The sequence below is a fragment of the Eretmochelys imbricata genome, chromosome 3, assembly GCF_965152235.1.
Source record: "Eretmochelys imbricata isolate rEreImb1 chromosome 3, rEreImb1.hap1, whole genome shotgun sequence".
Classification (NCBI taxonomy): domain Eukaryota; kingdom Metazoa; phylum Chordata; order Testudines; family Cheloniidae; genus Eretmochelys; species Eretmochelys imbricata.
The window spans coordinates 120,525,198-120,550,675 of NC_135574.1; the positions used below are offsets into that span (position 1 = coordinate 120,525,198).

The window sequence follows — 25,478 nt, forward strand, 5'->3', positions numbered from 1 at the left end:
TGTTGTTTTCAAGATGTATACTAAAGAGTTCATTGTTTACAGCTTTGTTTGCCATTTAAATAATAAAGTGTAGTTACAGGCATAGCTTGATTGAAGGCAAAATATGAACATAGGTTTCAGAGTAACAGCCGTGTTAGTCTGTATTCGCAAAAAGAAAAGGAGTACTTGTGGCACCTTAGAGACTAACCAATTTATTTGAGCATAAGCTTTCGTGAGCTACATGCATCCGATGAAGTGAGCTGTAGCTCACGAAAGCTTATGCTCAAATAAATTGGTTAGTCTCTAAGGTGCCACAAGTACTCCTTTTCTTTCTTTTTATGAACATATTGGATCAAGGGTCTATGTACATCAATATCCTGTCTCCGGCAGTGGCCAGTACCACATGCTTCAGAGGATAGAGTGAGAACCCTGAAGTAGGTAGACGTAGGAAAATGCTCCCACATCAGGGCTCATCCAGTTCTCTAATAGTTAGAGATTGGCTTAAATCCTGAAGCATGAGATTTAAAATCCCTTCCAAAATTTTGTTAGCATTAGGTATTATAACTTGGGATATTCTTGTTAACCGTATAAGGGTCTCACTGCACTCTCTTTCCCCTCTACCTTAACAGTACTGGCAGCCTTAATTTGCTCCACTATGTGTGTGATATCCTAGATAAACTGGAGTTTTTAGTGTATGGGGAAAGCTCTTCCTGGACTGATAGAGCATCTGACAGGGAGATATAAGGCCTCAAACTAGAACGGTCATAAACCTCTGCTGGTCAGTTTTCAATCCAAGGTTTATAAGAGTTTCTCCTCTTAACCAAATAGTTGATAGACAAAATCCCGTGTCTAGAAACACCTACCTTTGGGGATGGTTCAGATCCAAATTTTGGGGCTTAGGCCCCATTTCAGGGTTTAGAAAGACTGAAGAGAGTTATTGAGCAAGAATACCATGACTGACTGAGTCCATCCTCACAGATAAATCGAAAATCATAAACCTTTACCTGAAGCCACCAGTTCTCAGCCCTTTCTGACTGGAACTCAACCTTCCCTCCCTCTCTCAACCAGCCACCCCCCCTACAGATTTCTGCTGCCTTTAAATTAGAGCACCCGATTCCCCTCAGGCGAGGCTCATTTTGGAATCAGGCTTGGCTTAGCCCCAGGCTCTGCAGCCCAAGGGCAAGCCACCCTGTTACAAGAAGGGAGCCATAAAGACTAAAAAGGCATATGGCTTAATGTAATTGACTCAACTAAAGAAAGAGAAAAATGTGTGCTTAAAAGATGCTAAGGAATGTTTTTATTATTACTCTTCATTTGTAATTTCAGTAGTTTCTAGTGGCCCTATCCGGATCAGGCACCATTCTGTGCTGTACACGTGTCACGAAAAGAAGGCCCCTACCTCAAAGGCTTGCAATCTAAGTATATGACAAATGGATATATTAACTTCAGGGTGCCTGGCCCCTAGTGATGTAAAATCCCACTTGGATGGGGATTGTGGTGCTGGATGGTGCCTGGAATCCTTGGTCCGCTGGGGGAACTTACAGCCAAAAGATCCTGGCTCAGGAGAGTGCAACCCTAAGATAAGCTGATATAGCTTATCCCATAGGCAGACTCCATTGGCAGAGCTCCCAGTAACCCCAGCCTCCAAAGGAAGGCTCTGCTCTCTGTCACAGCTCCTGTTGGAGGACAGCCGTGTAAACGCTACCTGATCTCTTCTAGAGTGAGTTCCTCCCAGGGCGCAACCAGCTTCTATCTCATTCACCTTAGCATTAGAGGGAACCTAGATACTACAGTGGTCAGTACGGTGTCACAATGTCTACACCTCAGAGTTTTGCCGGCGCAGCTACGTTGGTCAGGCATGTGAAGAGCTGTGCTCCCTGGCCGGCATAGCTGTGCTGGCGGAAATTGGTAGCGTCGGTGCAGTTATACTAGCAAAATTGCACTTTTACTCGTGTAGCTTGTTTCATTCCAGGGTGGTGGAATAAGCTATACTGATAAGAGTAGTTTTGCCCGTGTAAGCTGCGTCTACTTGAGGAGTGCTTTGCTGGTATAATATACCTGTATACCTGTCCTGGTGACATGCTCCTCCTGTAGACATGGCCTAAAAGAGATTGTTTTGCTCATGGTTGCTCACTCTTCCCCTATCACTGGGTGTTTTTTTTTAAGCCAAGCACATTAGTAGAAAAAGGCTTGAACTGTGTTTGATTCTAATGAGTTCAGCTGATGAATTTTTGGCTCTCCCATTTCCATTCCCAGGCGATATGCTGTCCGTTATCGAGAGAAAGGGGAATCAGCAAGGTGGGATTACAAACAAGTGCCTAACAGACGGGTGTTAGTGGATAACCTGATACCAGACACCATGTATGAATTTGCAGTGCGAATTTCAGAGGGAGAAAGGGAAGGCAAATGGAGTGTTTCCGTTTACCAACGAACCCCAGAAGCTGGTATGTATCAAAATTATCTACAACCTGACGTACCTTTTGAAAAGTAGATCCACGGCAGCTACAGATGGATCTATATTTCAGCAATGCTTTTCGTGTTTTGTCTTTGAAATAGATGCACAGAAGGTGTTGAGCTGCAAACATGGGGCAAAAAAATATATGCCATTCTGTATAACCATTACTTCTGACCTTAATTTCCATTCTTGTGTATTATTTCACAGCTCCTGCCAGTGCACCTGAAAATTTAGATGTTTGGCCAATAAAAGGCAAAACAACCTCTGTCACTGCATCTTGGGACCCTCTTGCAGAGAGTGAAGGAAAAGCAAAAGGTAGGTCATTTCTGCCAGTTAATAGATTGAGAGAGAAATTAAAGACAAAGTGAACTGCAGAAATCACACTATAGTAATAAAGTTAAACTGACACTGCTGCTGTATGCAATGTACAACTGTAGGTTTCAGAGTAGCAGCCATGTTGGTCTGTATCTGAAAAAAGGAAAGGAGTACTTATGGCACCTTCGAGACTAACAAATTTATTTGAGCATAAGCTTCCAGTGAAGTGAGCTGTAGCTCACGAAAGCTTATGCTCAAATAAATTTGTTAGTCTCAAAGGTGCCATAAGTACTCCTTTCCTTTTTGTACAACTGTAGGGAGCACAAGTTCTTCAAGAAGGGATTTCCACTCTGTGGTGAGCTCAAATAAAGGAGACTTTGTGCAAATAGCAGCTGACCATACCAGTAATCTTTTCTTATTAACAATTCTTGCATGTGCAGGAGAGTTTTCTCCTTTCCAGCTCTGCTTCAGCTTTTGCCACGTGCTGCAGTGAAGCCACTGTGCTTTGCCTGGGATGTGTCAAAGCCTTTGCCTTCAAAATGATTGTGATGTCACAAATACAATCATATGATTTAACTCCCGTACCAAGAAGGGGGGAAAGAAGTTGTTTACAGAGGCAGTACAATGACCTTTTGATGCTTAAAAAAAGGAGCATGGATAGTAGGATAATCATCAGAATGGTGGAATTATGTTTCATGATATTTTAAAGTTTACCATAATGTGAAAGTCCCTCTTAAAGAAACAAGCATAAAACATTGATGATTGGATATTTCATACAGAAGCAACAGTTACCACAGTAGCATTGTATGTCAATCAGTAGTAATTTAATTGGATGGAATTTGAACAACCTTCCAGCTTTCCCCCAAAACTCCATATGCAGGTAATCAGGCTACTTCCACTCACCCATGACTGAAGGAACCACTAGCTTTTCTCTCCATCCCTTTGGAACATTATACAGCTGTTTTATCAGAACTGTGGACTCACAGGAGTCAGCAAACCAATGGCAGAGGGAGAAAGAGCGGGCATATATCATATCAGCACAAACGACTTGTGCCGTGTGCACTCCAGGGGTGAAATCTGGCTCCTCTAAAATCAACAGGAGTTTTGCCAGGCACTTCAGTGGAGGCAAAGTTTCACCCTAGAGCTTAAAAAAAAACCCGAAATAACCTGTGAGATGATGCATGGATGTGACGTGAAATTTTAAAAACATGCCCTGAGTTTTGAGGAATCCGCACATGTTGCTGAATTTTGCTGAAATTTTCAAATGTGGCCAGTGATTTAGGGTGACTCTACTTCTGAATGCTCAACTTGAGGCCCCTTTTAAAATGGCCTGGTTTTCAGAGGCTGAGTGCTTAACTCTTGAAAACCAGGCCATTTTAAGCTGCCACAAAGTGGGGATTGAAAAATTGGTCACCCCAAATCACTTAGGAAAATGAAGGCCAAAATGTTTTCTTTTGATGTGGTGTACCACAGGAGAGGGCTTTATAATGAACCTGATTAAATTATCCAGGTACAGTGAAAATAAAATCATGGAATAGGTCTCTCGTGATCATTGTTTACTCCAAACACTAGCTTTATTTCACACATCTTGTAAGCTTTTTCGTTTGTTTTCTATTTTGATCACCTTTCATATCTCAATAATGGAGGACATTGCCCTCTAGCAGCCAACCAAAAGGGCCAGAAATAACAATTGTTGTAGAGTTTTTTTGGCCAGTGCCACTATGTCATTCCTCTATATCATATTTTTCTTACCTCCAATATGGATATTCTTTACCACCAGAAAGGAAGAATACTTTCCAGGCCTTCCAGTGACTAGCAGTCTTTGCACTGATCAGTAAAATTCATTCATATCTGACAATAAGCATGATGCTTTTTTAATCTATGTTTTTATGAGTTGTTCCAGATCTTACAGTCATCACATTTCTTATTGCAACCATTACAGGTTAATTGTTAGAGGGGAAAATAAGTTCCTTAATTTTTGTAATGGAGTGTTGTGGGCTATAGTTTTCCTTGGGCTCTGTGCTGGAGCCTCATATGTTGTTGCCCTCTGTAGATCTGCCTGTGGATCTGCTCTCTCTAGTCCTAGAAAAGAGTTTCTAAAGTTCTGTTTTATGACTAATAATAAGATTTTTAAAATGATAGAGGGTTGAAAAAGGCATCTTGCAGGTTACTACATGAAAAATGCTACTCTCTGAATCAAGGCCTTTTGAGAGTGTAATGGGGAAAACTATAGGTTATGTGCTTGCCTTCATGCATAAATTATTCCTGTTAGGGAGAAATTCACGCACGTGCAGAGGGCCAGTGCCAGGCCTCAGCACCACTTCAGTCTTATTTTAAGAGGTGCTGTTTTCAGAGGGACTTAAATAGTGCCTAGACCTTGTGCTGGTCCCTTGCACAGGGTGATCATCTGCCATTACAGTTAATGAATGTTGTGTGTCAGTGAGGGGGAAATTATGTATTTAACTGTGTTGGATGGAGCACGTGTGTTGTTACTACCATCTGTCCATCATAAGGTATTTCTTTTACATAAGATTTCAAGTTGTCAAGGCAAGAATTTAATATACTATATAGTTGCTCTGTATGGACAATTAAACTAATTAAGGCCCTAATCATTTAAACATGTGCTTAACTTTAAACATGTGAGTAGTCTCACTGACTGCAATCGGACTACTCATGGGCTTCAAATTAAGCTCCTGCTTAAATGTTGTGTTAGCAGGGAACCTAAGGCCCCAGTATTGCCAAGGATCTAGTGATTAGACCTCTGCATCTGGTGGAGTCCCACAAAAACTAATTGGGCTCTATGTTGTAGTGGGGATTCTTCTGCAGGATTGGGGCCTTAAAGTGTAAAGTGATTATAACTGTGTCAGGACTCTATAGCAAATAAATGATAAAAGAATAAGCAGCACTAATCAAAATATTTTACCTGCTTTTAATATTGCATGTCGTGAAGGTTAGTTGAGTACATACACTGTTTTGTATCAAACATTTTTATAATTTCTACTAGAATGAAAATGTACTAGAATTTCTACTTGAACCTGCTAACTATCAGAGTATTTACAATCCGTACCACCGCTATTTTACTAACATAAGGAGCTCTGTAATAGTAATACAGAACAGTTATTGGTTGCATCAGATTTTATTGCCAGTAGCTGTAAGGCAATTAAAAACTGGTTAGAATGTTAGTGTTTCATTATGTTCAACAAATTTTCTAACTATCATTAGATTCAATCTGATACATTTGTATTAGAATAAATGCTGAGTGTAGAATGTTTTTTGAATCTTCAGTATTCATAAACAAAAATTGTGATAGCGATGGCTAAACCACCCAATGTTTGACTTTATAACCATTATTTTTTTCCACTTGTCTTCCATTTGGGATGCATAGCTCCCATCACAATTATTGGGTGGTATAACCAGCAACAATGAAGGCTGTTGCTTAAATATTCTGTAGGATTTATCTCCTGTATTCTGTATGCTTAATCAGCTAATTTACTATATAGATAGATATTCTTGTCTAATATGTTGAAAGAATGTTTATTCAGCTTACTGCATATCATGTCTTTATACTCCAGCTGTTGACTTGACGTGCATTGCTAATGTATTAATTTTAGTAATGCACGTTCTAATTCATCCTACCCATACAGTCTGTCCGCTGGAAACAGGACTGTTTTCAGTTTCCTCCTTCCAACCGTCTGCCAAATCATTTCAGAATACATTCTTTCATACGCCCCGGCTCTCAAACCATTCGGAGCAAAGTCCATCACCTATCGTGGAGACACTACTTCTGCCATAATAGATGGTCTGCAGCCTGGGGAACGCTATATTTTCAAAATTCGTGCAGCAAACAGGAGGGGACAAGGTCCTCAGTCTAAAGCCTTCAGTGTCGTTATGCCAACAGGTAAGTATCGTGTGCCTATGACTTAGTCTATACATTCTTGCCATTGATTTGTTTGTGTAACTTTTTATTGCAGTCATTGGCTTTTTATTCCACTAACCTGCAGAGTTTCATAACACTGTTTCATTTCAAAGGTTCTTTAATAGCCAGCTTGTTATAAGCTTTAAAACTTAGATCTGTCATGGCAATACTGATCCAGTCAGTCATCACCTTCGTAGCACATACAGTATAAAGGGAAACAAATATTTTAAGTAAACATATACCAGTATTCTGGCTGTTTCATGACCTGCTGCATGAAAATATATATTCCTTTTGTTTTACAGTGTTCAGTGAAATCTATACTGTATTTTGTTTGCTTGTACTCTTCCTGACAATATTTGCAACATATAAAAACTAAATTTTAAATGTTAATGTGCCAAGTTTTGCAGTCCTTACTCAGGCAAAACTCCAAAATATTTGCTTTTTCCTATGAGTATATTGTTAGATAGACAAAAATGTGATCTGTTGTTTATTTTTAATGTAGCATTAAGGGTCAGATCCTCCGCTGGTATACATCAGCATAGCTGCATTGAAAGCTGAAGCTAGACAAATTCAGACTGGAAATAAGGCTTATGTTTTTAATGGTGAGAGTAACTAACCACTGGAACAAGTTACCAAGGGTTGTGGTGGATTTCTTCTTCATCCCTGACAATTTTGAAACCAAGATGGGATGTTTTTCTAAAAGATCTGCTCTAGGAATCATTTTGGGGAAATTCTATGGCCTGTGCTATCCAGGAGATCAGACTAGATCAGTGGTTTTCAAACTTTTTTTTTCTGGGGACCCAGTTTAAGAAAATTGTTGATGCCTGCAACCCAATGGAGCTGGGGATGAGGGGTTTGGGGAGGGCTCAGGGCTGGGGCAGAGGGCTGAGGTGAGGGATGTGGGTTGGGGCCGGGAATGAGGTGTTCAGGGTGTGGGAGGGGGCTCTGGGCTGGGGCAGGGGGTTGGGATGCGGGAGGGGTGCAGGCTTTGGGCTGGGGCCAGGGATGAGGGATTTGGGGTGCAGGAAGGGGTTCTGAGTTTGGGGGGGATCAGGGCTGGAGCAGGGGGTTGGGGTGCAGGAGGGAGTCAGGGCTCTGGGGTGGGGGTGCAGGCTCTGGAGTGGGGCTGGGTGTGAGGGGTTTGGGGTACAGGAAGGGGTTCTGGGATTGCGGGGGGGTCTCAGGCATAGGGCAGGGGGTTGGAGTGCGGGGTTGGGGCATGAACTTACCTCTGGCAGCTCCTGGTCAGCAGTGTCCCGCCTGTCCTGGCATTGCAGACCGCACTGCGCCTCGGAAGCGGCCAGCAGGAGGTCTGGCTCCTAGGCGGAAGGGCGCAAGCAGCTTCTTGTGACTCTCACCTGCAGGCACTGCCCTCCCCCCCAGTTCCCATTGGCTGGTTCCCGGCCAATGGGAGTGCAGAACCGGTGCTTGTGGTGGGGGCAGTGTGCGGAGCCCCACTGATGACTGCTTACGGGGCGCAGCACAGTGTTGAAACAGGTAGGCGTTAGCCTGCCTTAGCTGGGCAGCACCACTGATGGGACTTTTAATGTCCCGGTTGGCGGTGCTGACCAGGGTGACCCAGTGCCTGACATGCCGCAACCCAGTACTGGGTCACAACCCAAACTTTGAAAAATGCTGAACTAGATCAAAATGGACCCTTCTGGCCTTAGAATCTATGAATCTATTAAATCAATAAAGCTATGCTGAACATCTGGCTCCAATTATTTGTCTAGCATTGCCTACTCTCAACTGACTTATTCTTTATTTTTATTATTTTAAGTTTTCCCCAATTGATGATGTAGTGATATTTGTATTTCCCAGTAGGATGGCTAACACTGAATTAAGTATTGTCCAATGTTGTAAAGCATGATCTGGATCTTGCTGGCTGATTCATTTTTCTTAGACAGTTTTTATGCTGTCTTTACATATATCGTGAATTTTTTTTAAAAAAATATTTTTTTTCTCTTTTGCAGCCATTAGGGATGATTCAAATGTTCATCAACAAACAAACATTCAAGATAATATGGAGTCTAAAAAACCTGGTGATGCTGTGCCTTCATCCCCACCTCGAACCTTTCCTGTTCCTTCTCGGAAAATCCAATCACCAGTTTCCTCTAAGCATATTGCTGTTCATTCATCTAATTCTCCCAGTGGTGGAGATACAAAAAGTCCTCTTTCTGAGTTTAAGAATAAACTCTTGACTGATAGTGGGGTGCTGAATAAATCACAGCTATTCTCTAAAAAGACATCAGAGCGAGAACCTGATCCCCAATCCACTGAAGTCACAGATGATCATGATTCCGCCAGTGAAACGCCAACACCCTTGTCTAAAACCCAAAATCTGAGAAGAAACATTGGGCCCTACTCTCTTAGCCGGCCATTTCACTCTGTCCTTTCTTCAGGTAGAACACCAGTTAGGCCACGCACTCCAGCAAGGACAAGACAAACGAGCACAGACAAACTTGGCTCCTCCTCATCTTCATTGACCCAACGCTCCTCATCCTCTTCCTCTGCATCTTCGTCCATTTCTAAGTACACAGATAATGAAACAAAGCATCAGAGACAAGGCAACTCTAATATTCCTTCTTCCCCTAAAATCCCTTTAAATAATCTGCCTGCTGAAAATGTACCTCATGATATTGCAGATAGAGTGGAGAAAAAACAAGTAAGTCTAGATTCTGTGTCATTAAAAAAAATAGAGTCCAGTCAAGTATCTTCTAAAACTCCAGAACACACTCACTTGGCTTTACCATTGAATCGGCAGTTTGCTGTGTCTCGCAAGGTGGTCCAGAGCCATCAGACTAAGGCACACACCTCTTCTGCGCCAATTAAATCACCTACATCATCAACAGTTACAAACTCTCAAAGTCATTCACGCTATCCCTCTTCTAATTTGGTTCACTCTGATACCCAGGATAGTTATGACAATTATGATGGCAAAGAGGCAGAGAGTAGAAATAATAAGTCAAGTTCCAGTTCTTCTTCTCGTGATGGAGATTCACTTCCATCACTGCAAACAAAACTTCACTCAGGTTCTAATCCTCACATGTTGAAGGATCCAAAATTAGCCACCGCAGCTGCAGCATCACAGTCTGCTATTTCTGCTTCTGCTAGCCGTACTTCGACTAACTCACGCATCCCATCTTCTGTTAAACGTAAGTCTGTTGGAAGGGATGTTGATGATGATAATTATAATGAGGACACAGAAGCGGAAGAGAAAAGACAAGACTCTTCCTCTTCTAGGTTTAATTCTAGGTCTTTTTTAGGACAGACTGCCTCTGAACGTTTTAATTTCCTCAAGCACAAGTCATCTCATACAATCAGTAAGTTTCCAAACAAGATCAGTAGTAATCAAGAATCTAAGCTGCCACCCTCTAAACCCCCTTATTCTGCTGTTTCCTCAAAGGTTCATCCTCAGACTAATGCACGCCTAATCTCAACTAGCACCACTAGGTCTAGTTCCAATATTGAGAGAGATACTAGAGAACTGGAGGGTGAAGATGAGAAACCATTACCCTCAACTATTGTACGTGACCATTCACCTTCCTCTTCTAGACAGTCATCTTCAGCAGCAGTCTATTCTAGAAGAAGAAGTCCTTCGGTAGAGTCTAGTGCTCACCGCAGAGAGCCAGTCAAAGAGAAATCACAGCTCTCTGGTTCAGAAGATGAACTTCTTAGTACAGAAATAGAGGAAACTCCCACAAAATCAGGCTCTTTGCTTACAGTCCGCCAATCTTCTTCATTGCCCTCAATATCTGGGAGATCTCCCTCATCTACTAGAATGAACCACCACTCTAGTCCTAGTGTTTCTCACCAGGTAACAAATGGTCAGGATGCAAGATCAAGAGCCTTATCAGGCTCATCATCTTCCACTGGGTCTTCATCAGCGGCTACTGCAGAAAAGTATTCTCATGTACAGTCTTCTGCTTCCAAACAACAGCCTGATGATCAGGACAGTAAGGAGGTGAAGGAAACCTTTGTGAAATCAAAACAAAGTATACCTTTGTCTAAAAAAACATTAACTGGAGGCTCTCATTTTTCATCTAAAAAACCTCTCCATCCTTCTCAAAAGGCACATGCTGGTCAGCCTCAACTTCCATTCTCCTTATTAAATTCTAGAGGCTGGCTTCCTTCTCAGATCTCCCACAAAAGTAATGAAAAATTACAGGAGGATGAGGATGTGGCCGAGGAGGAGGAAGCAGATGACAGAATAAATGCCCATTCTGCATTCCCTAAAGGTGTCTCTTCTTCTAGGAGAATATCTACCTCTTTGTCTCAGAGAAGTTCTAACTCATCTCTTTCAAAGCTCCAGCAGTCACTTTCTCAAATTAGTAAAGTTGATGAAGAACACAAAAGTAAACATGACTCTCCAACTTCTTCCAGAGGATCAAGTTCATCTTTGCCAGCAGGCAGACATGTTGGATCCAGGGTAGCAACTTCAAATGAACATGTGTCAGATTCATATAAACCATCGTCATCTTCCTATCAATCAAAACCTGTTCAGTCAGGCTCTAGCTCCATCACTGACACAGCAAAGGACAATCAGAATAGCAGGGATACTTCTTTATCTTCAAAGTCATCCTCCACTTCTTTGAGACAAACTGATCCTTCAGTTCCTAATTACCATTCAGGTTCCAGGGTCCCTACTAGAACAGCATCCAAAAATGAGAAAAAATATGGCCCATTCCAGTCACCATCATCAAAAGTGGAACCTTCTTCAAAAGCTCCTTTCTCCTCTTTATCTAAATCTCAACAGTCAGTTTCAAAAGATGATGATGATGGAGAAGTGGAGGAGAAACCCACATTATCTTCAGCTGCAAGATGGTCATCTTCCTCCAGTTCTAGAGACAGCACAAATATGAATGGCAATGGTGCCAGGGATAAAAGGAAACCCACGGGCTCTCGTCTAATACACAAAGTAAACTCTGCAGAAGAAAAAGAGGCGGAGGAAGAGCCTCCCACTTTAAAACAAGGCAGGTCATCGTCTTCTGTAGTCTCAAGAATTTCTCAGACCCCTAACAAACCACATACATCTTCTAAGCCAAGATTGGTCTGGCCACGCTCCTCTGCATCCATATCTGTGCCTTCTCAGCTGTATCCCACACACTCTGCTTCTCCAACTCTTTCTTCATCTTCATCCCCTCTCGTCCCCCGTCAACGACTACAAAGCTCAAGGCCACGAAACCTGTCCCAACGGCAATATGTCAGACCTCCATATAGACAAGGTAATATGTTTTTAATTACTTTATTAATTTTACTGTCTTGAATGTTCCCCCCTATCAGTAGTTCGATGAAAGCTACATTGTTTCATCAGGATATAAGTTAAAGTATATAATTCAGTGTACCGTATTATTCATATTTTGGTAGTATCCAGAAAGCCCCATCAGAATTGGGTCCCCATTTTGCTGAGCACTGTACAAACAATCTGACCTGATGCATATGCCTCTGGGGTGTCCTGCAAAATCAGTGAGGCTCAGGGTCTTCCCAAGGGGATCAGATTACAGAGTCAGGGACTATGTATGGAAACTGGGCAACACTAGAGTTGCCAATTTTGATTGGATGTATTCCTGGAGGTTTAATCTTTAATTCCTGGAGACTCCAGGACAATCCTGGTTCGTTGCATGAGAGATTAAGTTTAGAGTCTGATTTTTCAGAGGTGCTGAGCACCCACAACTCCAGTAGACTGAAATGGCACCTGTGATGGTCTAAAAATCAAGCCCTTCAGTTTTTTAGATCTGCCAGTTACCTCCATCTGTGTGGACCTGGAATACCACCTCATCAGCAGGAACAGAACACAAAAGCTAACAGCAAAGGGAGTGTATGCTGAGTGAGCATCACATATGTTTGGTGGGGTCAGGATTCTAAAATTACTCTCTATCCCAAGGTTGAGTGCCTCTAGCTGAAGCTAATGCTGTTCTAGCACTGAGCTGAATTATATTGTACAAAGCTGTGTGAGATGAGGTTTGTTCTTTCAGTCTAGTGTTTTCTTCTAGAGGTGAGGAGAAATGTTATAGAGACATTTCCGCCCCCTGACCCCTTTTGGGTTCTTTGTAAAAGGTCAGTGTGTGGTTGGATTAAAAAAAGTGATTCCATGTGGTGATGGACTTTTTAGAAATACTTATAAAGTTCAAGAACGTTTTTTAAAAAGATCTATTTGGAAATTCTGCATCTGTTTTGTTTAAAATCCAACAGGGATCAGAGCAGACAGGCCAAACATGTTAGAAAGAAAACAAGTGCTTGTCCTCTTCTGAACAAATCAGTGTGGAATGCAGCTTTTCAGCTGCACAGACATGAAAGGGTTCCAATAGTGCATCTCAACAGAAATTAAATGCCTACTTTTTAAAATAATGGGCCAGATTGTACATCAAAAGTCACTCTCCAGTGGAGTGTCTCCCAATTTACCATGATAAAACTGAGAGGAGAATCAGGCCCAGACACTTTGCATGTTGTTTTTTGTTCTTTCTACTTCTTAGACTTGTATGAAAACTAAGGTTTTGATCCAGGCTTCTTGAGCCAATAGCAAACCTCCTACTTACTTCCATGGGAGGAAGACTGGGTCTGCTATGTATTTCTAAAACTAAAATTTTCTAGTCTGAACCAACTGAAGGCTAAAAACTCCAGAATGAAAATACATTCTTAATATGAAACCCGCTGAGCTGACATATTGCAGTGTATTTGGTCCTTTCTTTAGCAGGGACTTCACAACAGGCCAAATTCTGCTCCCATTTGCGTGCATGGGGCTGCCATTTATTTCAGACACACTTTCCCCATTACAGCATTTGCTTTTGGCAGGAATGCTTCAGCTATCAGTCCATAGGGTAGAAATGGCAAGTGTGATGCTAAGGCGTTCTTGGGGGTTTTGAATTTGCTCCCACCAGAAAATCATCAAGAGCCAAGCTAGACCTCTCTTACAGTGTGATGCAAGATGAGATCCCCTAACAATAGATACTGGAATCCTTCAGCAGATAGTTCCATGGCTGGTAATCCCTTTGTTCTGGACTTTTCAGGTAAATTGGTTTGGGTGTTGTAGGTTCACTCAGGATATACACTCACTAATTTGGGTGCTATGTAATTTCTTGATCTACTGTAAATTATGGAAAAGGCATGCAAGTACTATGGTGATGGGTGCCTTATAAATGTCTGTAAACATTATAATGGTTTGGGTTTCAGATTTAATTTTGAATTTCCTAGTTTTAATAGGTCTGGGGCCTGGTTTACTGATATGTGATGGCTGCTTTGCACCATTTCAGTGATACAAAGCAGCCAAAAATCCAGTTTAAGCAGCCAGTTGGGCCCGGTTTACATCTTCTTTGTATCAACAGAGCAATGCACAGTAGCCAGAGTGTACTGGTGAATCGAACCCTTTACATTTAGTTTATTTTAAACACAGCTTTATGTACTGGACATATACCTTTATGTGTAAATAATTAAGCACAGTTTGTAATGACCATTGTATTTGTTCATGTTGTAAAGTGTGGTTTGGTTCTGTGCACATGCTTGTTAAGAATACTGTATATATTGTTTTCTCTATTTCAGGTAGTAATGGTAGGCCCAATCTTACAACAAAAACAAATATAAATGGGAAAATACTACCTGGTAATAATGGAAAACCAAGTGGACAAAGAATAATCAATGGTCCTCAAGGAACAAAGTGGGTAGGGTGACCTTCTTTGGAAATTCAAGATGCTTTGACTTATTTTTTAAAAAAAGGAATGGTGCTCTTCACCAAAAAGAATATAAAATGTGATCAGACTGAGGGTTCCTTCTGGCCTTAAATCGATGGCTCTATGAAAAAAATTGATTTATTTATTGATGTGTGATTTAAATAGCTGATTTAGGGCTTAAGGGTTTGTATTTTCAAAAATGCCTACGTAATTTAGCAGCATAAACCCCACTGACTTCAATTAAGTGATTTTCAATTATGTCAAACTTAGCTCTTCTTTACATGGGGAAACTGACCAGCACAGCTATTCTGAAATAACTCTTCCATAATAGCTATTTCATTATAGCTACCTGTATGGACACTTGTATTCCGGAACAAGAGTATCCACACAGGCAGTTACTCCAGAATAGCAGCCACAGTGATTTAAACTCAAACCCTATCTTATTGTGGAATAGCTTCCCTATGCAGACAAGCCCTTAGCACCAGATTTTTAAAGGTGTTTAGGCACATAAAGATAGACCTCTTGTAGGTTTTTCAGAAGGACTTAGGATTCTAATTTCCGTTGATTTGAATGGGAGTTAAGTGCCTAGGCACTTTTGAAAATTCCATTAGGTGTCTATTTCAATGTAAGAACATAAGAGCTGCCATACTGGGTCAGATCATGGTCCATCTTGCTCAGTATTCTGTCTCCGACAGTGGCCTGAACTAGAGCTTCATGGGGAGTGTACAGTACAGAGCAATTATCGAGTGATCCATCCCTGTCTTCCATTCCCAGCCTCTGATAGTAGGAAGCTTAGGATCACCCCAAGCATGGGGCTGCATTCCAGACCATTTTGGCCAATAGCCATCGATAGACCTGTCCTCCATTAACTTATCCAGTTCTTTTTTGAACCCAGTTATAGTTTTGGTCTTCACACCATCCCATGAAAATAAGCTCCAAAGGATAGTTGTGCATTGTTTGAAAAAGTACTTGTTTGTATTAAACCTGCTGCCCACTAATTTCATCAGGTGGTCCCTGGTTTTGGTACCGTGTGAAAAGGTAAATAACACTTCTCTAGTCACTTCGTCCACGCCATTCATGATTTCATAGACCCCTATTCTATTCCCCTTCCCACCTCACCCCCTAGTCATCTCTTTCCCAAGCTGAACAGTCCCAATCTTTTTCGTCTGTTCTCATCTGGAAGCCGTTCCATAGCCTTGATCATCTTTGTTGCCCTTCTCTGAACCATTTCCAGTTCCACTATGTCCTTTTTGAGATGGGGGCAACCAGAACTGGACACAGTATTGAAGGGGTGGACATTATAATATTGTCTGTCTTGCTTTCTATCCCTTTCCTCATAGTTTCCAATATGCTGTTAGTTATCGTGCCTAAATGCCTTCTAAAATCTGCCATTCAGGGCAAATCCCACCTACCCTGTTGATAACCAGCCTATGTACGGAAGGAATTTTTATTTCTGCCCCACATTGATTCGTGCCTCGCTCCTCAAATAGTCCCACTGAAATCAATGAAGATACTCACAGAGTAAGGTACCCTGCAACCGGAATCACAGCATGAGAATAAATAAATGTCATATGGCATTTTAGCGCTCTTCGTGTGTATTAGATGAACATATTCAAATGCCTGGTTTGGAAGACATTTTCAAGATAGTGTGAAAAACATGCACACGGGCATTTAAAAAATGTAAACTATTTTGATCTGACACTTAGCACCTGTCTTCCATTTTGTCTAGCTTGTTGCATGTGAACCTTTTGGTTTCCTTTTCTAAACAAATGAAATCATTTCTGGAAACAATTAAAATTAAACGGTGAGTAAAATTTTCAAAAGTGGCTACAGCCCAGGTTTTTAAAGGTCTTTAGGGCATTGATGCGCTCAGCTTTTCAATGCCTAACTGATTTAGAAGCCTAACACTTGTTTTCAAAAGTGATTTTAGGCACTTAGGAGCCTCACTACCATTGATTGTCAATGGGATTTTGGCTTCCCTTTGAAAATTAGATTTAGGCTCCTAAATTATTTAGGCATTACAATGCTGGCTAAGCAACACCTAAGTACCTTTAAAAACTTGGGCCTAAGGCACTTACAAGCCTAAATACCATTTTCAAAAGTGCTTAAGTAATTTTGGAGTCCTATGGATTTCGACTCCTAATGAGGTGATTTTCAAAGGCACAGTTAATAGTTAGGGGCTTAACTGCCATTTGTTCCTTTGAAAATCTCTCCCTACATGATTCAGGCACTTCTAAAAATGTAACTCCAAACTTCTCTCTTCCCCTGGAATTACTATTATGGTATAATTTAATTTCCCATTCTTTCATGTCAGGTGAGTTTCAGTATTTCTATCACTGCTTTTTAGATCGTAGATCTCGATCGAGGGCTAGTGTTAAATGCTGAAGGAAGATACCTCCAAGATTCCCAAGGAAACCCCCTCCGAGTGAAACTAGGAGGAGATGGACGCACTATTGTTGGTAAGGACAGACTTTTTTCCTAAAGAAAAAATAGTTTTCATATCAATGGTGCAAAATTCTGGCAAATATGGCAGAAGTGGCATATTGATTTTATTTAGGGCCAGATTGTGGCCCAGCTTAATACGGCAGCACAAGGCAATAAGGGGAATATCCTCTTCACTGCATGAGTGTGAAGGGGTACGTGGTATTGCACCCAGTAGTGTCTTCCTCCCCCAAGTAGGTGGGAGGGAGAGTTCAACTCTCAACCTGATCAGAGCTGAGCCAGCATGAGAGGAAGTAACCTGAGCCCAAAAAAGGGCTGCATTAAGTTACTTCCTACATGGAGCAAGCAAGGAAGATGATAATTCCTACTCCAGGCTCTTCCAGGGAGAGCTCAGCTACACACCACCCCTACACAGGATTAGGGCCCTGTTTTAACAGATGCTAGACAAACACAGAGGTAGGTGCAGTCCTTGCCCTGAAGAGCTTACAATTATATCCTCTTCAATCTATAAATAGGTATGGGTATGAAATATACTGTACAAACAGTGTTAACCTGCTCCTCTATTCAGCCAGAGAACAGCCTCCCACAGAGCTGTTCCTGCTTGGAACAGGGATAATTTGCATGGGTGGTTTGGTATAGGAACAATTGATAACATTTTTGGGGACTGCCACTCACAACTATACTGCAAACCACGTCTGCTTTCCCTGTGGCCACATCCCCCTTTATCTCTTTGTAATTGCACCTGTAAATGTGCAACAGAATGGGGTTCTGTGACATCCTGGAGGAGGCAGAATTGGATACAAAATGAGTGGAACCTGCATCTCTGTTCCTGGGCCTGAGGCAGAGAATCAGAGCCATGACTCGCTACTTGACAACCCATCCCTGCTGCTTCCCTGATTGGTTGCCAGGCAGGGCAGTAGAGGATTTAGCCCTCTGGCTTCACTTTGCCAGACAAAATTTGGCCCATGAAATGTATCAGCTTATGATCTAGCCACAAAACTAACTCCGAGATGGAAATTTCAAATGACTGCTGACTTTTTCCCTGAAGTGGATATTTTAAAGTGGTAGGTCATTTGCTCAAAGGACACTTAGTATTCCTGTGGCTGAGATTTAAATTACTGGGGGAAGAAAAATCCCAGCTTTCTGACTATAATAATGTGTGGATTCTTAAAAATACATCAATCATGACAGCATCCCCTTTGAACAGAGTTGAAAATAAAATAAAAGAAATGTAGCTGTTTGCAATATTGGATAAGACCCAAATGTTCATCTAGTCCAGTATCCTGTCTTTGACAACAACCAGCACCAGACACTGCAGAAGCAGAGGTGGGATAATCTGCTCCACCCCCAATTAGTTTCAACCTGATCACTAATAGTTGGAGATCAGTTTAAACCCTGAAACACAAGGTTTAATGAATTTAATTTTTTCATTTTTGTTCCCATTAACTATGACAACTCCGGATGTTCTTGTTATACATATAAATGTCCAATCCCTTTTTGCACCTCATTAAGATTTTTGGCCTCAACAACTTCATGTAGGAATGAGTTCCACAGTTCAGACCCCTCAAATATACTCCCCTGTGGCCACAGTGGTTCTTTTTAAAACCAAAAACCTGTTCACTGGGATGTCCATTATTTTAAGTATGTTTCCTTATAAGGCTTCAACTTGTCATTGTTGTGTACTTTTTAAAAATATCATTTTAACTTTGCTCAGAATTAGAAGCTCTGTAAAAATGTGTGTCTCTTCAGTTTTTGTAGTTCTTTTCAGTAGAGCTGGACAAACTATTTGTAGTGAACAGTTTATCCAGGGAGTTTAGCCCTTATTTTTGTTTGGGAATTATCCATGAATAGATTTTTATTTTAGCTAATGTAGTTATTATTCCTAATTGATAACTTTTTGCAAATATATTCCATCTTATGGGTTGCTTTGTCTATGTCTTTGACTCTTGGTTGTTTACTATTTGATATTTGTGATTGATCCTTTAAGTCACATGGTATTATGACGGATGTGAGGACTTTCTACACGAAGGGTGAGTCTTCCAGTGTATTAATATGAATACTGGGGTGCACATGGAGTGAAGCTCACAAGGAGGCCTTAAGTAATGCAAGGCCTTCTGCTGACCTCTCTGTACAGGGGTGGCTATCATCCTAGGTGAACAACTTTCCTAAAATGTTCAGGTGACCACAAACTCCATTGCTCAAATGTTCATGGAGGAGCAAAATCTAATAATACCTAACCCTCATCTTGCACTTTTCATCAGTAAATCTCTAGCATATGGCTATATATCTTCAAACTAAGCCAGCTACCTGGAATCTGCATGAATCACTTTGAATAGTGTTCTGCAGTATTCTCCTTCCTCTATTCTCCAGTTTGCTCATATGGCTGATTTTCACACTTGAGAAGGATTTCATGATATGGCTCATCGTTAGAAATGGGGAGGAAGAAAATCTTAGTGGTAGGATCCCACCTTGGATTTGGATTTGCTTTTGGATTATAGTTTGAAATGAGAGATGCTGGATCCAATCTGTGTGTCAGCTGGGAGCAAGAGGCACTAGGAGCTGAGAGTGAGAACGTGGACTGTTGGAGGACTGAGGTGTACAAGCATTATCGGACAGCAGGAGGAAGGTCCTATGGTGAGGATAAAGAAGGTGTTGGGAGGAGGCCATGGGGAAGTAGCCCAGGGAGTTGTAGCTGTCGCACAGCTGTTCCAGGAGGCACTCTAGACAGCTGCATTCCACAGGGCCCTGGGCTGGAACCCAGAGTAGAGGGCAGTCCTGGGTTCCCCCCAAATCCTCCCAACTCCTGGTCAGACACAGGAGGAGTCGACCTGGACTGTGAATTCAGAAAAACAGAGGGCTGCCGTGAAGCTCCAAGGAGAGCAAATCCGCCAATAAGCGCAAGACCCACCAAGGTAGAGCAGGAACTTTGTCCCAGTATATAGATATAAATAACTATTTTCCCTTAATTTATCCACAGCATAGTTTGTGGCTTTTTCTTTAAGACTAATAGGAAATAATAAAAAATAGCTGTGGGATATACGTGACATCACTGGTGGTTACGTATGAATCCATCTAAATAAGTCTCATGAACTCGCGTAGTACACACAGATGAAACACAGTTACAGAGAACATCTGCTATATCCATAACTTAAGATAGGCCTTTTCTCTCTCATTGCAGCATCCTAACAGAGTATCCTTTTTTTTTAACCTTGCTTCTGGTGTATAACATTAGGGGTCAGGGTATAAATCCTTTTACAGTTGTCCATGTATGTTTTCACTTACCTATGTGAGATGAAAGTAGGTGTAATCTTTGCACATGAGTGAAATGGATATATGAAACCTCTTCTGGGTGCTATTACATGCTGCTGAATCACAGTCAAGGAAAGGGCTGTGTCCTCAGCATCCCAGCCAGCAGGGTTTACCTATTTTAAGTCAGGATTTACTATACCTCTCTTCACTAGTTCTGATACACTCTTGGGAATCCAGCTCTTCAGAGAACCGCTAATAAAAGTGGATGACACTGTGGTTTGTATGAGGTCCTCCTGAATCATTTCTCCATGCCCCTAGGTATGGCACTTCTGGGATCCTAAATGGAAATCTGCTGATGCTAAATACCATGATTTAAAAACATAGAGAATCTGCAATTAGATATTTTTCTTTTGTTCTTCTCTTGCAGATGCTGGTGGTGCTCCAGTAGTGAGTCCTGATGGATTACCCTTGTTTGGACATGGGCGGTTTGGTAAACCTCTAGCAAGTGCACAAGATAAACCAGTAGTAAGCCTTGGAGGGAAACCATTGATTGGTCTTGAAATGATTAAAAAGACAACAACTTCTTCAACAACTACGACCACAATTCCCACAACAACCACAACTGCAACTACAACCACAACTACCATCATCACCACCACTGCTGAACCAACGACTACTGAGCTCCCGACAGAGAAACCACTACCTACGTGTCCCCCAGGCACTGATGCTCAGTATGATGAGGATGGCAAGTTGGTAAAAGGGCTTGATGGCCTGCCTGAATGCAATGCAGAAGGTAACAATAATATAAACACAAATAGGAGGTGTGATGTTTCCTGGGGTAGCCAAGGTTGTGAGACACCTTGCTACCACCTGTCCATAGTGTGACAAAGTCTTGTGTGTGCCTGCCATTGGTCAGCTCCCCAACTCCTCCAGCCATCGGCAACACAAGCACTTCCCTCTAGGCATCACAGACCCCGTAGTCTCTCCACAGCTTAGCAACAAGCACACTCCAACTCTTGAGCCCTCCAAGCATCTCCCTGGAGTGTCCAGCCCCTGGTCTGCTGGACAATCATCATGTTCACAGATTTGCTGCTTCCAGAGCATACCAGTAGAGTGCATCTTACCAGTTCCACCCCAGATCATCAGTCCGCTTAACACACAGCACTGAGATATGTTTATAGTGAAATCATATGTACATTTATTTGACATAGCACAGAGATTTAAGTTGTAACAAGTAGAATTACTGGAAACAAATGTTTGCGTGTTATGATTTTACTTTATATGTATTTTACAGCCTACCCGTAATTAACAAGATACTCTTCTGCCTTGTAGAGTATTGCTCATCCAAAATCCTTGCAGTGTTTTATAGCCAGGCTTAGCTTTGACCATCCTTCATGAGAGACACATGCTGTTAGATTGCCTCCTGTGCAATGGATTCTGTATTTCCTTGCACCCCAAGATAGGCCTCCTGCCCCCGCTGTTTGTTTCATCTTGGAAATATCCTCTCTTGTAGATTTTGCCATCTCTTATTTAGCCCCTAGCTAAGTATGCAAATAGGCCTACATTGTGAAGCATACAATACACAGAACGTATATGACCAGACAGGGAGGTAGGTATCTGCTATCTCTTGCCTGAAAGGAAATTTCTGAGATATGTCACCTCCTGGTGACCTGCCTTAACCAGGCAGGACCTTAAGAACGTAATTTTTGGGATAGACACATAACTTCTTAAATATTGTCCATACACACATTTTCCAATGACTGTGATGACCAGTGGGCCACTGGCTCTTGGTAGAGACATCACATGCCCTCCTTCAGTGAACTGTTTTGGATAAATCTGACCCGGGGATCCCTGTAAAACCCGATGTAACCCTTGTGCCCTCTGCCAGTTGATATCCTGTTACCCCCAGTCCCTGAGTCACAATATGTGTGGCTGTACTGCACAGTTACAAAAATATAAAATGAAAACTTTGTTTTGAAAAGCGATCTTCCGAACTTGCCAATGACCGTTGATTGTGGAAAAGAAAACTCGAAGTGTTTGCCATCTGACAAAGGCAAGAGGAATGTTTCAGTATTTCACTGCAATCTGAAACAACACATACTTGCAAAGACTCTCCAAGGCTTGTCAGATCACAAATCATTATTGAGACTCTCATAAAAATGAATACTTGTTATCAGCTAGCTACTGGGGCCTGATCCCAGTGACTTCCTTGGGCTTTGAATCACAGTCTTGATTTAGTTCGACGTAGCTGCCCCCTTTCCAGATGGCTATGCGGCACTGTATAAGTTAAAAGTAACTAAATGGTCACTCTTCTGGCCAACATCCTAGGTCTTTGGCTTCTGAACAAACAGATGCATCTTTAAAGGCTGAAAGAGCAGTGCTATGAGGTTTAAAGTACTGTCCTCACCAGAAAAGGGATGGCAGGGCTGTAGTTTTATTCTCTCTCAATCATTTCCATATCACATGTGCTCAGTTTACAAGCTAATGGCCAACCCTGCAAGCTCAGGCCACAATTCAGCAAAGTACCTAAGCTCATGACTAACCTTAAGCATGTGAGAACTTTGATTTTCAATAGAACTCCTTATGTGCTGAAAGTTAGGCACGTGAAATTTCTCTGCTGAATTGGTTGGGGCCTCAATTTGGGATACGAAAGTGAGTCTGGGTTCTTTCTGCTTCTAGCCTCATCATAAGCAGCTATTAACTCATATTCTGTGTTTATGGCCTGCTTCGTCATCCACTCAAGTAAATGACAAAAATGCCATTGACCTCAGTAGAAGTAGCACAGAGTCCTTAGAATTTAGCTGACAATTTTGTTGATGGTGTATGAAGCAGAATATAAACTATCTTGCTTTTCCATAGCTGTATTGCCTGTTCATTGTCTGCCAGTAGGAATAAAAACTTGTTTTTCTCACTAAAGTGAGAAGATGAGCTTGAAAGCCGTAATGGGTGCAGAACTATTGAGCAAATAGGTGGCCTTTTTATATAGTCACTTTTTTCCTACTATAATCTTTAACACTTTAATCCAGAGGAACCTGTTATCCAGGTTTCCCTGGACTATTTGTCCGATGACATGCACTATCACTTGAGTTGCAACTGTTCTGTAGATGACCCCTTTTCAGTTGATTAAAAATAATTTGCATAAATTCCCTCTTTAACATGATTAGCTAGTCTAACTCTTCAATCACATCTCTCAGTGCTATGGTAGAAGGATGGAGATATTCGTGATGAACAGCTGCACTATACCAACAGATATAGGGGTTGCTTACCGTTTCCACACTTCACATTAATTTTGTATATCTATCAGTTACCATCATCTGTCCATGAGAAGCAAGTGCTTTATGGCGTCTAGACTATAAAATCTGCAGGCCAGATTCCCAGCTGGTGCAAATCAGTGTAATTCCATTGACTTTTGTCACTGTGTCACATTGCTTTAATGACTGCTGGCTGCCGGATCCATCCATGAATAACAGAGCTGGATCTTAGCTGCAAAATGCAAATCTGGACCCAAACTTTTTCTAGCTCTGAGCAGAGTATGGGAGCTTGGCCCATCTCTGATAACTATATCTAGCTCTTATATAGTGCTTTACAGCCATAGATTTCAAAATACTTCACAAATTAGGTCAGTATAAATATCACCATTTTACAAATGGGGAAACCAAGGCACAGAGAGCTGACATGATTTCCTCAAGGTCACCCAGCAGGTGAGTGGCAGAACCAGAACCAGAACCCGGATCTTCTGGGTCCCAGTCTAGAGCGCTGTCCACTAGTCAACACTGCCTCTCATAGCTGTTAGTTCTCGCTCACTCTCTTTTGTCATTTTTTGAATATGAATGGATTATAAACAGAGACCGAAGCCATCTCAGTCATTATAGCTGTTGCCTCCGCAGTGTTCTAACCATAGGAAAAATTTGTTTTTGTTGGTAAAGTAGGAAGATATAACTGGAAGACACACAAGGAGCAGATATAGATTGGCAAGCAAGAAAAACAGCATGTCACTCCTAGGAGCTGGGGAAAGATTGGCTTGGCTCTAAGTGAATAAAGTAGAGGGCCATACAGAACTTCCTTTCCCCACATTAAATATAAAGCAATGACCTTGCTTGTCATTGTATCTCTGTTGCAGCAATAGAAGCTAATGACACTGCCAAATTTAGATCTGAAGTAAGCAAGAACAAATTCACCGAAGTCAGTTTTATTGAGCTTGTATACACCAGGTGTAAATTCAACCCACTCATCATTTGAAAGCAGCATCAGAAAACAGCTCTTTATATTCAAAAATGGGGCCTGGATGCGCCTACCGAATTGTCCTAAGCCCCCCATTTACAGAAGTCTGTAACTGGATTTAGAAATAGACAATGTAAATGGTATCTGGGGAGCCGCACTATCAGTTTAGAAAGCACAGAAGAGATGGAAAGAAGAGACATGGGCAGCTGACGATGAGTTGAGAGATGGACACAAACGTCTTCTACAAAAACTGCCATGGGCAGAAGATTGGCGATTCCTCTATCAGCTGTACTAGGTGAGTAATCTGTCTGAGAGATTTTATTACCTTGTATAGGCAGAACTGTTATTATTTATATTCTTAGTATTCATTATTTAGCAGGTAATCTTGTGTAACTGTTTTTGACTATGTGGTGGAAGTTTACAATATAGTGTACCATACCTGTAAAATGTTCAGAAACTCTCTCAGGCCCCAACCCTGCAAACAGATGCATTAGTGCAGGCCTCTGTGCCTGTAAGGAATCCTATTGATGGGGCCTAAAACATATGTGTGATATACCACCTGATGGTCATGTTCTTAGTATTTGTTATTGGCACTCATGTAGGATGACCAGCATAACCATTTTGTGGCTTTTTCACTGGTGAGAAGTGCAGCCAGACCAAATTCATGCTGAGAAAACCACTATGCTTCACCCGTAACATCAAGAATTCCCTCCCTATCTTTCTTTTCTGTTAGCTATTTTTACAAAAGAATTTTTGCTTGGCCATTTGTTCCTTTTCCATTGTTCATAGTGTATCTTCATGCCAGGGGTGGGCAAACCTTTTGGCCCGAGGGCCACATCTGAGTATAGAAATTGTGTAGCGGGCCATGAATGCTCACAAAATTGGGGCTGGGTTGTGGGAGGGGATGAGGACTCTGGCTGGGGATGCAGGCTCTGGGGTGGGGCCAGAAATGAGGAGTTCAAGGTCCAGGAGGGGGCTCCGGGCTGGGGCAGAGGGTTAGAGTGCAGTGGGGTGCGTAGGAGCTGAAGGGGAAACATGTCACTGCTTCCTCGAGCCACGCAGAGCAGCCCCCAACCCTGCTCCCCAGCTGGGGTGCCGGAGCGGGGCAAGCCCCAGATCCCGCTCCCCAGCGGGAGCTTGAGGGCTGGATTAAAACAGCTGGTGGGCTGGATGTGGCCCGCTGGGCGTAGTTTGCCCACCCCTGCTTCATGCTGTCATCGAACTGCTTTGTCTTCCA

At 41.9% G+C, this 25,478-nt stretch overlaps 1 protein-coding gene across 1 annotated transcript in view; it reads left to right on the forward strand.

Annotated features, from left to right (window-relative positions):
* Positions 1-25,478, forward strand: part of FNDC1 (fibronectin type III domain containing 1) — a 139,259-nt gene that overhangs the window by 68,596 nt on the left and 45,185 nt on the right. Inside the window, exons 7-13 of the mRNA XM_077812162.1 lie at positions 2,236-2,423; positions 2,642-2,749; positions 6,459-6,647; positions 8,639-11,890; positions 14,202-14,320; positions 16,677-16,788; positions 20,448-20,813. Coding sequence (XP_077668288.1) covers positions 2,236-2,423; positions 2,642-2,749; positions 6,459-6,647; positions 8,639-11,890; positions 14,202-14,320; positions 16,677-16,788; positions 20,448-20,813 — 4,334 coding nt within the window. The remainder of the gene's footprint in view (positions 1-2,235; positions 2,424-2,641; positions 2,750-6,458; positions 6,648-8,638; positions 11,891-14,201; positions 14,321-16,676; positions 16,789-20,447; positions 20,814-25,478) is intronic.